A 16,343-nucleotide genomic window follows, 5' to 3' on the forward strand; every position below is an offset into this window, starting at 1 on the left:
GTTATATAGCATGAAAGAAGCGTTGCGATTGGTCGATTTCGAGTGGTGTCTCACAATGGACGCGACGAATCGTTTTTGTCCTCATGCCTCCTACGAAACAATCTGGGTCAATAGTGTCCCTTTCGTTTGTTCCGCCACCTGGTGTCGCCATCCCTTCACGATATTGACCGCCACATCACGTCACGTGTTAACAAATATAGTCAAAAATTCGTTTACCGTGTGTAAAATAATGGGAAATTTAACATTTGAAATACAATCTTCCGTGTCAAAAGTCTCGCACGTGTAATGTATTCCGGCGTTTAAAGCCATAAACTGGCCAACAAACCCAGTTACCTTCTAAATATTTACAAGGTAAATAGATCACGTATCACTTTAACCGATTTAATCGGCTCGTTGCCATCGTCTTAATTAAAAATTACACGAAATTTTAATTATTTTACGGGTTATTCGTGTATTAAAATCAAGTTTTGTGTGTATACGTATCGAAAATATCGCTTCTAACAAAGCGACGTAGCCACGAAGGGAGTTTAACACATAAATTACACTGGCCGTTATCTTTGTATTCTTGTGTTTAGAAGGATTTTCTGTGGAGTCTTTTGCACTAAATTCTTTTTGTTTTGTTGGGAATTGTAAACTTGAAAAGGTGGAATTTGATCTTTTCTTTATTCCATTGCAAGCTGGAACTAATTTAAATTGTATTAATGAACCGTGATTTCAATACGGGGTACTTAGTAATTCAATTTAATCAAATTAAAATTGATTGTAATTAAAAGGTAGAATTTCATACGATGTATTTAAATATTGATTACATATACTAAATGTCTCATTTGGTAGTTGCGATATTTAAATTTTCTCTTTCTCCCTCTCTTTAATGACGCTTCGATGTTTTGACACGAAAAAAGGACCTGACTCGTTGACGAAACTGGTTTATACTCGACGAAAGTACTTTATGCGAAATATCTTCATTAATGGAGGTAGAAATTATCGAAGTATTAACTAACAGAACGTGCAACATCTTTAAATTTTCCGCTTTATTATTATTATTATTATTATTTTTTAATTTACTTGTTCTTAGAAAAACTGTATGCAAATAAACGGAAACGTTTGTAACATTAAATACTGTAAAATATTTTAATCTGACGTAGAGGTATCCTTGACATTTTAACCTTTCGGATTTCCTCGTTACGGTCTTCTTTTTTTTCCTATTTTTAAGAATTTCGTATGAGTGATCGATAAAAAATGGCGTCGAAATCGGAATCTCATTTTAAGTTGCGATGCCCGAAGTGATTCTATCGATTGATTTACTTAAAGAATTTGTTTTAACGATGGACTATTAGTTTGATAAACTTTAATTTCTTCGAAATGATGTCTTTTTATTTCGGATTGGTCATCGTAGTTCAAGGAGATAAGTCGCATTAAATACACCTGTCATATGCTGGCCTAATGCCATTTTCGCCTAAGGGATGGCTAGGAATCGACAAGACTAAGGAATTTATTTAAAGATGTAGGCTATACTTTTTATTAATCGCATTAGGTAAATCGATCGAAATCCTTCTTTTACCGAAATTCGTCAAAGGCGGTGGGTACTTCATAAAATCAATAAATCTTACAGCACCACGAATTTCCTACTTCTCAACCTTCTAAACTCTGAGCCACGTCGTTGGTATCTTCGCGTAAATTGCAAATTGACCCAGATAAGACGGATCTCACCTCCCACAGGGCATTGTCTCTAGATGTAAAAACCTTGACCCATTCGCTATCTGGTCAAACAAAGATTTTGTGTGTATGTGTGTGTGTGTGTTTGCACCTTTATCAGCAAGAGAGAGAGAGAGAGACTCGAGATTAAGTTTTCATCCATACATCAAGACATTGCGATGGAATTTCCTTTCTTCGTAAAGACATCACCTCCCTCGCTTTACATATCTATGAAAATAATATAAATTACTAAATTCGCTTAGTAATTTATTTATCTGCCATATAATTTTTGATTGTAAAAATGCTCTTTTCATGACCAGCCTGATGTAGTTCCTTTTTCGATCGTGTTTTATGGATTTAGGAAAGTATCACGTTGTATCAATTTAAACATGTCAAAGTAAACTAATGTGAATGGTTTCTTTTCACGACGGATGGGGGTTTCGCTTCTTAGCTCCCTTATTTCTTTTTTTACGTGATCGCTTTGTGAATTATCTCTGCTCCGAACGGAGTCCTTCACCCATTTCTTTCCTGGCCAATATACAAAATCGTGAGATTCTGCTAAAAATGGTCCATATTCAATTCGGTTTCTCGTATAAAATAATGACGTAAGTGTATAATTTATTTCGAGGTGATTAATTTACATCCTTTAATATCCCGTTTTAATGCCGAAACGTACTACTTAATCGTACAATAGTCACAAATTTCGTATCCCGAAAACTTAGTACACTTTAATTATTATACAATTACAGCTTCCCATTATGAAAGTATACGAAAGGTCAGAGAGGGTCGAATCCATTTTTGGATTGACGGAAGCTTTAGATGACAACGATGTCGATGTATTAAGTAAACTAACGGTAATACGAATGATAGAATGGGGTTATATACAGTGTTTTTTGTGTAATTTATTTAGACAGTATTGAATTTGTACAATAATAAAGACAAAAGTGCACCATAATGAATATATAGGTTGACCATATAAAGATAAAATTTAGCTCGAGTCGAAAACAAAGATTTCATCATAATCTAAGAATAAAACCATTGTCAAAAACACCGAAATGTTGATTTTTTTTTAAATAATAAAGTGGAGATGGGACATTTTCAACGTTGCAAAGATTGAATATCCTCGATTTTTGTTTGAAATTTTAATTAAGAAATACATTGTAATTTTGCAACGTAGACCTATACTTTAGAAATACATTTGGTTGTTCTAAAATGGTTAATTATCTCGAAATTACTTTTAACCCGGTTGAACTTAATAATATTCTCATGACATATTTGTCCTTGAGTTTCTTCTGATATAATATTTTAAATTCACCTTTCAGTCTCTCATTCACTTATATAAATCAGAATGTTTCCCGAAGACACGAAAGAAAAGAAAAAAAAAAAAAAACACGAAGATGTAACACGATTGAAGAAATGTTTTGTACTTAATTCCCTTAACGTTTTTGTTTTTCTTCGGGGCTTTTGACTCAACAAAGATTCATCGTCTATCTTCAACCTAGTTAGATACAACGTTTACTATTGTTACATCACTGAAGTTCCATTTATTGATGCCATTCATTTAATGAAAACTAGTAATAATTAAAGAAAGTAAGGCAATTGGATAAAGTTGTTTGTATATCCAATAAACAAATTAAATTTTTAAATGAGTTTTTTAATGGTTCTTTATGTTTTTGGACAACTTAAATTTGATGTTTTTTCCTTATAAATAATGAACTTTTGTTTATAACACGCTTACATTTGTCTTATATAAAATATAGATACTGTTCTCTAAAGACCCTATAACGATTAAGGAAGAGGATTAGGGTCCATTAGAGGGTCCTAAGTAATTGCCCAATTTTTCTGTGCTTTAAGCAATTGCTTCGACCGAACCCGAGTCTATGTCTGCCTAAGTGTTAAATATGCATTATAGCTATTTTCCATTATGTTAATTTATGTAATAGAGACTACTATTGTTGCAGCAGCATCGTTAATTATTTCGAAATATAATTCACGAACCCGAATTTGATTATATTTCAAATATTACAGAATTAACTTGCGTTTTTACAATCGATGCAAATGACATGTTTACGTTTGTACGATATTATAAAATTAATGGCCCGTGTACAAACGTTGCAAACATATATTTAACAAGTGTGAAATAATTATTCATAAGTATTAAATATTCTAAAACTTCGTTGAAGGTTATAATTATTTTTTGTTGAGTAAATGTGTAAATATTCCGAAGGTTATGCATATTCAGATTTTTCCACGGTCTCTGGCTATATATGGTAAATAACCGATAGTGTGTAACGGTATATTCCGTATACAATTAAAGTTATATTATAAATCGTTAATTATATAGACTTATTAAACGTTACGAAAGGCCAAAAATCGACAAGGAATCGAAACAGGCCATATCGAAAGGAATTTTCTATTGTCTGCTTACATCATTCCCGATGACATAAAATTAGGACAACGGGATGAAAGAGAAAACGCAGCATTCTTTGTCTGTCGTATAAAGAACAATTTAGCATCACAAAAGAGCAGAAAGAAACAATAGCACCTATTACGATTACAATTGGAGACTTGTTTAATAAGAAGAAAGAAGGAACGGGGGAATGTAGAAGATAACAGGAATTTTCATCAATTGTTCGTTTCATATATTTAAAGAGATTCACGGGGTTCAAATTTAACTATAAACGAACAACGTGATGAACACATCCCTTCCAATACAGGATTATTTCGTGACTTTGGGTGAAATTCAACTCACGCCTTTAATACAAACCAGTTCTAAACATCAGATGGTACTCTGCGGTTCTTGGTGTTCTTCGATATACTAGTTACCACTTTAGTTAATTTTCACCACGTATACTTTTAGAAAATGATCATTTAATATACTTTTTACTTTGTTTCCATCTCGAAATCCGTCTTCTCGTATTCTTCGCCTCGATACAATCGACATCTTTTTCGTGCCGTTTATTTTTCTTTGGTCTCGCCATTGCGTTTTGTATATTGTACGCATCGTAATTTATGATAAAGAATAAATCCGTTACACGAGACGGAACTAAAAGCGACAAGATCTAGCAACCGCACGAGAGGTAATTCGAAGACAGGTTTTGTGAAAGCGAACCTCTTTACTTTTATTTTATTTGAAGGGATGACAGATTGCAAGGTATTACACGTAAAGGTGACGCCGGGTCACGGTAAGTCGGGTCGTTTGTAGGCGAGTTTTTAAGTGTCGTGCATTTATTTAAAATACATCGAAAATATCTCAAATTAGAAATTATACATAAATATTCAAAACGAGATGAGTTCTGTGTATTTATACTATTTAAAGACTCACGAACAACTTTTAATGGTACTAATGCCACTAAAACTCTAACAAAACGTGATTAAATGTCTGGTAATGGTGTTCAATACTGTGTTATTTTCTGTCTTGCGTCATTTTGCCTTGTGATGATAGTTACCTCTTTTTCTTCCTCTAGACAGGTTCTGTGTTCTCATTTATTTTTATCCCTTAGGGAAACTTCGCTCGTGGCCCATCTTGCCTCATCTTTACCAGAAATCTTTCCTTTTTTTAAATGATGTTAACCTAAACTTTTAAAGATAATTGGCTTAAAAACGTTGGTCGATTCGCACTAATATAGATTTTAAGCGGTAACGATAATGGTTAATAAACGCGAGATATTCTGTCCATTAACACCGCATTCGATGTTAATTATCTCTTAAAAAGGTAATTTCCTGGATCCACATTCTATCCAGATTTACAGAGTACATTGTAACCGGCTATAATCTGTCAAGTTTGTACTCCTGGTAATAATCTAACACTTAATGAGTTTAATATCGAGTTTCTATATTAAAATATCCCCGGATTTAACCATAAATAGGTCGTAAAAGTCTTCCTGATCGTCTTAAGTGTAGCATATTCCATGACACTTCATCACCTTGATAGCGGGAGTGATTTTTCTGTTGACATAAAAACAATACAATAGAGTATGGCGGAAATGAAAACTTATTGCCCTAAAAACTCTCGACAGTTTTATATTTAGTTCAATTGGCCAATTTTAAGTTAGTCCTTTCAGAAGGAAAGTGAATAGGTTTCTACGTCCACTAATGCTTAATCAATATTCCACCAGTTTTACCTCTTCTAGGCGTACAGACCTACGGCCATTGTCTCCATATTGGGCCATTCTTTGTTCGACCAGAATTTGCATGATTAATTCCGATCTTCGATCCTATTTTCGTGTCGAAATAACGCAATCAAGAACATCTTTCGTTATTTTTTCACGCAACATAATAAGATCATTAACAATAATTGTCTCATTATGTTGCAAATTCAACAGAGCCCCGGTCCTATTCTTATATAAAATTACACACGTCGAATAAAAATGAGGTTATCGCCGTTACGCCAATTGATTTATGCGATTAGAATTTCATTCTATAAATATTTCACTACGATATTTCATTCATCGAATTTTTAACGCGAAATCTCTTACCAAAGCATCGTTTATTGTATTTATCATCATCAATTTATCATCGTAGAAATAACGTTGCACGACGATCGATTACTTACTTTTTAACGCCTCGGTCGAATATTTGAATGAATAAACATTTTGTTTTCATTTCTGAACAGCTATTCGTTCTAAATTCTTAATCTATTTACGGTTTATGAATGAACAAAAACGTGAATTAAGCACAAATTTTATTACAACTGGCAAACTAATCCGACTACATTGTCCAAATGTCACGAATTATACAGACTCCCGGTGATGAGTCGTACAAAAAAAAAACCTCATACGGATCCCGTTTGACCCGATTATAACTCTAACCGGTTATTATATTCTGTAAAACTAAAACAAAACTCTTCACTGTTTAAAAGTGTTATTAAATCTAACATTTTTTCCCCCCCAGATCAATCTGGTAGAACAAATCTTATAAACCTTATGGTAACAGGAATGTCTTCACGCCTACTATCCAGCGGCGTATCTTTTCTAATTAATTAATAATAGTAAAAATTGGTTATAAATGGTTCATTAAGGTAGAATAATAACCACGAACCGCTCTATAATATTACAGAAAAGCGTCCTCTTATTCTTCTAATTTCATCAGCACAGGATTACAGATTCGTTGGTGGATTTGAATACTACGCCTATTAATTCTATACAGAACAGGTTTTTATTAAAAAATTAATATTTTATTCTTTCTCTAGATTGTAACGAATACGAAAACGCCCTAGTTACTAAACTAAAATGTATATGGGACATCCTATTTCCCCAAAGGTGTGTGCGTGTGTGTGTTCCTGGCATTTTTCTCGACGTTTATAGTTACTATCGATTACGTAACATAAAATACCTTTTCGCAGAAACGTCGCGACCCCGGGCGAGTAACGCGTAACGCATCTTAAGCGATAAAGCAGACTTAATAGTGTCAATGTAATTAGAAAAGGAGGAAAGGCTGCGCTATTCGGAAACAATGTATTCTTAGGCAGATTCGGTAACTTGGACTATCGTTTTGGATAATTGAAATTACAATTTGAATTTATAGTCTGTCACGTAATAGCGATAAATGATGTCCTGGGATACGAACCGTTCTAGCAAAATATAATTTTTCATTTAAGTAATTAAATATTCTAGTTACACAATGATTAATTCGTGATTAAAAAACTCCAGCAACACTCGAATATAATCACGTTTACGATTAAGTGTAACCAGGAAAAATTGCTCGATTATTGTTAAGTCTTTGGCGTAAATGAACTAATACGAGAAACTGGACGATTTATTTTGAATTTTTATTAAGAAATATTTGCGTAGTTTCTAACAAAATAAATTCAGTAATACACCCGATTGGCCAATTTTAACGCGTATTAAAAGAAGGAAATAACGGAAATAAAAATTGAGGTTTTGTTAAATTTTATTTATTCGCAAGATGATGCTAGAGTATATTTATGCGAGAACGTTTTAAAATCTGTATTGCGTTTATTCGTGAACTTGTCTACGGACACGTTGAAGGCGAAAGTCGTAGCAATCAGACAATTTGGACCGAGCGGAAACGATGCCGCTTGATGGCCAATTCAATTTTTTAATAATGGCAGACATTAGCCTTATGCGAGACGGTTAATGTATCGCTGGTAACCTGAAATTCCGCCACCTGGCTAATATTTAAGAATGATGCCGAGAGTGGTTAATTTCCAGACGTCTGTTGAGCTAGATCTAATGAAAAGGATAAGTAAAACCATTTCCATTTGGTACAGTTTGCAGTTAAAATCTCTCTACCGAAAACGTGTTTTGAAATCGTCGTAAAAGGCCGTAGCAGTATGTAAAAATTTCTGTAGTAAAACATTAATTATCAATTCTTATCCAATAAAAGTTCTGCGATAAACAAGACTAACGTTGTACTTTGGTACAGCCCGAAACTAGTCGTTTACAGTATATAACGGGATCTCAAACCTTTTTCTGAAGAGTCACGTCAGCTGCAAAAGGCAAGTCCTAGGACCGGGTACGAAAAATATATTCGAATATTAAGATTATTTTTAATTTTTAAATAACGGGCATAAATCAATGTAAAGATTCTTTCGAAAAAATTAGTTTCAAGTTTATCTAAATTGGGGATAAAATTTTGTGGCATCCGACATTAAAATTTCCTTTAGATATTCGCTGGGCATTGATTACAGTACGTACGATATTTTGATTTTATTTACCTTAATGCTTCGTTTTTGGAAGGTTTGCTCGCAAAGGTACTTTGTACAGGAAGGATATTTTCTAACCTATTTTCTACGACTTGAATTCTTAAAATTCTCTTCTGGTAGGGAATTGTAACACTCTTCTATAAACAGGTTTTAACTTAAAAAAAATTATTTGCCCATATTCATCCCGTGGGCCAAAATTTCGCCCATTGGACTAAATACAGCCCAGTGGTCGTATCCCATCAAACCAAACTAAATCTAATCTTCCACATCTTAATCCCACTGCCTACGATATTCAAACCTTTTGATAATTAAAAGATTTTGGAGCAAATTTTCGCATCAATACTTTTGGATTACGCATTTAATTGTATGGAATTGCTCAAGATACATCCTATTAGACTTCGCGCAATATCTTGTCGGAAAATAGCCGTTTGCAGCTCTGCCATAAAAGTCAACACACGAGGGTGTAGGATTTCCTGCAGTATCGCTGTTCCTAGCATTTCTACCAGATATACATATCTATCGACTCTGCTATTACTAGGGATGGCTGCCATACCAGGCGGCTTTCCAGACTCGGCACGCTAGCAGTGAGGGTAGTGCGCCAAAGTGCTTGGCAGTGGTTCCCCACACTAACCGTTAGTCATCTGTTCCAAACAGAACTGGAATTAAAGACGAGAACGTTCAAAAACCTTCAAACAGATAAGTATACTGAATATTTTAACACGGTTTGCAAGCCATTTGATACAGTTTTATCTAGGTCATCTTGGTTAGTTCTTTTACTTCAAAAGATTAGAAATCCCCAAAGCAGTCCAAGCAAGCACTTAGAATCCATGCTCATAAAATTCAATGAATTCGCCCTCAGTGTCTGCGGAGGCTTCGGGGATTGTATACAGGCCTGTATATGTTGCAACATGCGTCCAGGAATATTCGGCTGCCAATACAGTCCGATGCATGTATAAGTTTTGCATAGTTTTTTCGTCTTAAATGCAGTCCTAAAATTATATACAGTATTGCTAAAGTCTAACTAAGTATAAGTGAAATGAAGTCTGTATATCTTCAATAGGCACACTCGTGTAACTTATGCAGAACCTCCAGCAGTTTAGAAAACCAATGTTACGCCATAACTTCTCTATTGAAGACCTTTGGAAGCAGGAAAAAAATTCTTGGCTCCAGCTTCAGATGTTTTCTTTTTTGAGCCTTAGATGTTAATTTCTTCATCTATGCGCTGGAAAGTTTTAAGCTTTATACTTTGCAAATACTGAATTTTAAAAATTTCGTAATATAACCAAAAGTTCTCACGTATATTTCTGACAAACAAGGATACAAGTGTGCTTTTTATAGGATACTCGGGTATCGACTTTAAGACACTCTGGTGGCCTTAGCTGACACGCAATCAAATAACAGACCGACCGACCGACAACTCGTATTCGCATTGGCTGTTCGGCAGACTCAACCGTTCCAACTGACCACAGCAGTAACTAGTACCTATTATCCTGTAGCTCAGGGATGGGCAACCTTTTTCTATGTAAGGGCCGCATTTTAAGACTTTTGAACTGATGCGGGCCGCATACAAAAGAAAGAGAAATAAAATGTTGGTAAATCAGAATTATTTATTCATATATAATTATAAACTAGCATAAGTATACTTAATTTAGCTTCTGGAACTGATGTAAACGTAATATATTGGACATATTTGGTTAAATATTCGTCACTGCTAGTTTTAAATTAGTTTCGATGTGTCTGTTAGCTGGTTTCTTGTTTTAATTTTTACTAAATTCTTTGTGGGAAAAACTATTCCCATATATAAGTTGTAGAAAATAACGTTTAAATTTTTGTTGCATACTTCCTTAAGCTGGGAAATTGATATATTTATTCACATTTTATGCGTCGCGGGCCGCATGCGGCCCGAGGGCCGCAGGTTGCCCATCCCTGCTGTAGCTGACGATCAAGCGTTCACAGTTAATGCTTTGACGTCACAATTAGTACCGTAAATGAACTTCGGTACTAACCGTGACATCAGAACACAACGTATTCGAAAGTACCGCTCGGCAAAAAAATACTCTACTGTTCCGTAACTGTTGAGGCATTCAATGTTTGTCGGTGGCCACTCGTTACGGTCAATCAGAACGCGCGTTTACGATCGAATACTAACCAATCACTTAAAAGTAATCGGACAATTCCGTACGGGTGCGTAACTTTTCTAAATGATTAACTTTTCCTATATTCGCAGTCTACCTTGAAATCAAAAATGTTCTGCGCTTGCGGTGGCGTATTTTAATAAATCGCTATCCTGGGCATAAAATAAATGTAAATAGGAACTACCTTTTTTAAGTATAAGGCAAATTAATTTAAACTTCAACTTTATCTTAAAAAAACACTCTGCCGCACTTACGCAAAACATTTTCCACTTCAAGATGGCATGAGGTGACAATAGAATGAGTCGATGACTGATCTGTGTCATTCCGTTGCCGTAGCTAAGCAACGGACACAATAGTAAGCAAACACGTTTGAATTTTTTATTCCATGATACAGTCAGTGCCTTTTTTAATCTCAAAATTTGCTGAAAAATGTCGGAAATTTCAAATATTATGTAAATTTTCTAATTTAACACTTCGTAATGAAATAAAACATATACAGTAGACATAAACACCGTACTATTTTCCTCGAAATCCATTCTTACCCTGGGAGACTAATAATCACAGAATGTTCTTTCCTTTGACCAAAGCAGTGACAAAACACTGTACTTTGACGCCATCTGAACTATTTCGTCTTATAAGAAAAATGTAATTAGCTAATTAACACCGTAAACGTAAAAAAGCAACCGAGTGTCGGTGGGAAAAAATTTGCAGATATATTTCAGGGGAATAAGTAAGAAATATTTATTTATACAAGGGAAACTTTTTCACACAATACTGTTTGATGTGCATTTCTAAAATCTATCCACAAGCTTTTTTAACCAACTTGACATTCATGCCAAGAAAATCTATGGAAAGTACACAAGAACTGCTATATAGAGTTTTTAATTTCATTCCATTTAATCTAACTGGAATTAAAAAAAATAATAAAAGTCTTGGAAATTCTTATTGGAGGGTTATAATTGTTTACAAAATCTTGAAAGACTGTTTCGTTATTAAACTTAATGTACACAATCAATTCGTGTAATATGATAATCACAAAGAAAATAATTATTAGAATGGGCACTTTCGAGCAGCCGATATTTTCGTGGCGACATTTGAAAGGAATGACAGAGCTTCGATTGCTTTATAATAATAGGTAATGTTATGATACAAATGATTTATTCCGTGATGTGATCGGGTTTCTCCGACTTCTCGTATCTCAACCACATTTTGTAGAAGAGCTGTTCCAGATTCGAAGCATAGGTTTTCACGTTAAATAGAGGGCTCTCCGTCCTGGCACGCCACACTTTGGCTCGGATGGCCTTGAGGCTGGAAAGAATAAAACATTTCAGATCTGTCTTATTCATTAAAGGTTAGTTTATAAAAATTTACAAGTATTTTATACGTTAAATAATTTCAATGTATAATAATTTTAATGAATAGTAAAATCTCCTCAATAAAAGTATTCCAGACATTTTAAACATCTTTAGAATTGCATATTTTTAACCAATAATTTCAGCTTTGTGCAAAAGTCAATGTTATTTATCATTGTCTTCACACTGCAATCAATTTTAAGTACCAAATTATGATACTTTGTTATAACATAAAATTTATTTTTTATGATCAACTATGACCTACTATCACAATTGATAACTTATTGCCTATATGAGAACTTAAAAGAATGGAATGCAGGAAAAAATTTAATCTATCTACAATGGAACCAGTTTTGACAAGCTTCTTTCAACTAAGTCCTCCAGTTATTTGTGTTATATCCATTTTATGTATATGGCAAACTGTATTAGCATAAACAACCTTTTCTGTTATTCCAATGGAAAGCAAGAATCAAAGCTTATTTAACAAAACACGATGTTAAAACATCAATGTTAAAACTGATTTTTTTTTTTTTTACTTCATGTACTAAATGGCTATATATGGTAAGATTTTATTCTGTTTGTTTTTGATCAATCCATATAAGAAGAAAGCATCGAGACAAGTTGGGTATCATGCAAATCAAATTTATAAATCAGTGAACTAAAGACAAGTATAGAAGCAGAATCTAAATTTAAGTGTAATCTGACCTATGTTTCTATTGGGAGATATTAACTTTACACTTATCAATATGAATTAAGTTTGCATAGTCTTTGTCACATTGATCATATAGAAGATAGTAATGACTCAAAATTCATCATATTAGACCCACTGGACAGTATGTTTGACACGACGACAAACTGGTGAGCTTCATTTACTGTGTCCGTGACCAAACATGATGGGTCCTTTTTGCCTCTTGGTAACATCCATTGTACGATTATAATGCAAACAATCCAACATTCGCATTGCTCTTCACTACTTCAATAAGGCAGAAATGACCTTGTAGATCACATCCATGATATTTACTTCCCACAATTCTCTCATAGAATTCTCTGTGCAGTCAGTAACAACTACCTACCATCATTTCTATTGTGGGCAACTAACTTTTGTCTGATGTGCTTACTTAGTGCAAAATAAAAGTTACTTACTATTCTTTATTGGTTCCTAATCTTACAGCAATGTCTTCATATTCTTGCCTTGATCTAGCAATTAATTCTGGTACACCTAGACATGTTAACTGAGAGGAGGCAACTCTAGAAGCTAAAGTTTCGCCCGATAGAGTCAGCATTGGTGTGCCTGCCCATAGAACGTCCATTCCGGTAGTGTGTCCATTGCAGAGAGGAGTGTCCAAACACACGTCTGCTAACTGGCCTCGTCTCACGTGTTCCTCTTTGGCCGCTACGTTGGAAAATATGATTCTGTTGTGTGGCACTCCCATCTGTGCTGCCGACGAAAGGATGTTTGGTTCACCAACGGCAGGAAATCGCAAAAGCCACAAGACACTGTTTGGCACCCGTTTTAAAATCTATGGAGGAAATGTGCACAAATTAAATGTGTATATAAAATTATACTTATTAAAATCTACAACTTCGTTTCCAATAAAAAAAACTCACATTGGCCCATGTTTGCAGTGTAGCAGGATCAATTTTGTACAACTGGTTGAAATTACAATATACAATTGCATCTTCAGGTAATCCATACTGCTGTCTGGAAGTGACCAATATACTTTTTGGAGCTTCCTCACCAGTTGCAGCTTTATTGTTAATCTATAATCACAAATTGAATTACACACAAATATCATTAGACTAGTCATTTATTATTTTAATGTTTTTTAAATATGAAATTAAAATTAATTCACTTATTGATATATAGATAAAAATTGGTTAGTGAAAAATATCCAGTTTACCCATATCATTATGTTCTTTTGTCAGATTCTATTTAACTTATTTCTTATTACATCAGTTTCTTGTGAACTTAATAGCAAATAGATAAAATTTGTGTCATAAGAATTTCTCTTTCCCAAAAGTTTCTCTCATTTAAAATCATCATACAAAACAAATTGGTACTTGATAATTCAAGTTCTAAGTCAAAAATTTATATTAAATTGAAAGCAAATACTTCTATATATTCACCAAAATAATCAAAATCACTATTAAACAAAGGACAAACTTCTTAACCAAAAATCCATTCAAAACAAAAATTTTATTTCTGGATAATGTCCAAGCCATTTATCTCAAATGAACATGAGAAATAGTCTTCGGAATTGAGAAATAGTCCTGAGAAATTGTACTAGTTACTTGCAACCTCTCAATTTTGGAATTATCATAGAATTTAAAAACACATTTTAGATGTGTGCATAAACTAATAAAAAGTTTGCATCTAGTAAAAATTCCAAAGCTAAAACAAAATTAAGCATTCTTAATGCAATAAGTTTCATAAAAAAAAAAAAAATTACAGGATAAAGTGAAGCAGTCTACCAAATGTGAACTATTTAAGAAAGGTTGGATTAGATTTTAAGTTTTTGAAAGAGTGGTGAGCTGTCTCAATTGGGAAAACATGAATGCAGAAAAAAAAGTTTGACAATTGTTGGTGTTGACAGTTCTTCGGTTACAACTGAGAACAAACCTTAAAGAGGTTAAAAACATTCAAACAACAATTAAATCAAGAAAGGATTATTTTAATTCTTACATTTCATCGTACAATAAGTTATCTATCTAATGCATGTTGCCAAAGTTACAATGCTTCAGCCTCTTCACCTATAATACAATTCAATCCACATGCATCAACATTAATGCCATTGTTCAAATTATTTATATTATTTTTATTATTAAAAAATGTTCTTTAATTTTTCTTCTAATAGTATCGTTTTCTTTAAACAACTTTTATATTATCTGTATTGACGTTACAATTTGCTTCACTACAATGTAAATACAGTAGAGCGTCGAAAATTGGAGTCAATTGGGGACTGGGGTTGTTCCAATTAGTCATTTGTTCCGATTTCCGACTTTGTACGAAAAAATATATTAACCTGTCGATGTTCAAATTTTTCTCCGTTGCGTGTCGCTTCATGTTGAATTTTCGTCAATTTTAAGCCTAACAAAAATTTTTATAATAATAATCGAAGCTATCGTATCGTTAAAAATTATTTCTGCATTTTGTACAAACAAAATAAATATATCGAAGAATATAAAAACATAAAAATTATACTTTAGAAGTAAATCTAGTATCAAAAACGTTCGATTCAGCACGACACAGTCCGACTGAAAGTCGTTCCGATTTCCGGCCATTTCGATTACCGACGTTCGATTAACGACGCTCTACTGTACATAATCTGTTAACTGCTCGATGCTTTTTTTAGTAATATTTTTGTTTTGGGTACATAATATTTAGTTTGGTTTTCACAAGTAAAAAGCATCTTGTAAACTACTCCAGCTGTTTTAAAATTCTTTACTACATGAAAAAGAAACAACAGCAATCTTGATAATCTTTTTATTGAGGAGGAGCCAATACTATGGGAAATTTATTAAATTCACTCTTATATTTTTCAAATAAATCTTTTATATATATGGAAGCTGAAAATATTGAAAATACTATGTTTTACATAGATTAAAAGTTAAAATAAAACCATACTTATCATACCATTTTTTAAAAAAGATTCTTAAATATTTGTTAAATAGATAGAAAATGAAATAGAACAAACATTTAATAGGATATCTTTTTAAAACACAGTTCTTGATATTTTATCTCCATATGAGCATTTTCCTTAATTGTTAGCAGACAATATATTTATAATTAATATAATTTTTAACATTATATAACTTTTCATACTTACAAAGAAGAGTAGATGAAAAATATCAATTAATTCTTATATCTAAATAATTTCGTTACCTTTTTCAGATTCTATTTCAGACTGAATGTTTTCATGTAGTTTATAAGCATATTCACTTATTTTTTCTGGTGATGGTTGTTTGGTTTTGGGGTTTCTGTGGCACAAGGGCCCAGGTAGGCCAAAGAGTGCTAGGTGTAGCAAGTTATATTACCAGGTCTTTTAGATCTTAATATGTCATACTTGTTCTGTTGTATGTTCTAGAGTTCTGTATATAAGTCTATTGCCTTGAGGTATGTCATTACAGTTACGCAAATTTTAACATCAATACTGATAATGTAAAAGTTGTTTAAAGAAAAGAATAGTATTAGAAGAAAAATTAAAGAACATTTTTCAATAATAAATTAAGATAATATAAATAATATTAATTTAAACAATGGCATTAATGTTGATGCATGCTAGAACAATTTGTAAACTATAAATATGCTGCACATGAATTGAATTGTATTATTGGTAAGGAATCCAAAATAATTGTCACTGATGAAATGCATTTGATAGGTAACTTAAAATTGTGTGATTAAGTAGATCATTTGATTTAATTGTTGTTTGAATGTTTTAATCACCTCTAAAGTCAAAATAGGCTGAGTGTTTCTCATATTTTATATATTTTAAA

The 16,343-nt window shown here is 33.0% G+C and overlaps 1 protein-coding gene across 5 annotated transcripts in view; it reads right to left on the reverse strand.

The window, feature by feature from the left end:
• Window positions 1-11,213: 11,213 nt before the first annotated feature.
• Window positions 11,214-16,343, reverse strand: part of sxc (O-linked N-acetylglucosamine (GlcNAc) transferase sxc) — a 60,857-nt gene continuing 55,727 nt past the window's right edge. For all 5 annotated transcript variants that reach the window (XM_067273727.1, XM_067273730.1, XM_067273729.1 and 2 more), the window contains 3 exons: window positions 13,458-13,610; window positions 12,993-13,369; window positions 11,214-11,805 (listed from right to left, as the gene is read on the reverse strand). In XM_067273727.1, coding sequence (XP_067129828.1) covers window positions 11,655-11,805; window positions 12,993-13,369; window positions 13,458-13,610 — 681 coding nt within the window. In that variant the 3' untranslated portion in view covers window positions 11,214-11,654. The remainder of the gene's footprint in view (window positions 11,806-12,992; window positions 13,370-13,457; window positions 13,611-16,343) is intronic.

This window comes from Centruroides vittatus, unplaced genomic scaffold (genome assembly GCF_030686945.1).
Source record: "Centruroides vittatus isolate TY-2023 unplaced genomic scaffold, ASM3068694v2 contig_487, whole genome shotgun sequence".
NCBI classification, from domain to species: domain Eukaryota; kingdom Metazoa; phylum Arthropoda; class Arachnida; order Scorpiones; family Buthidae; genus Centruroides; species Centruroides vittatus.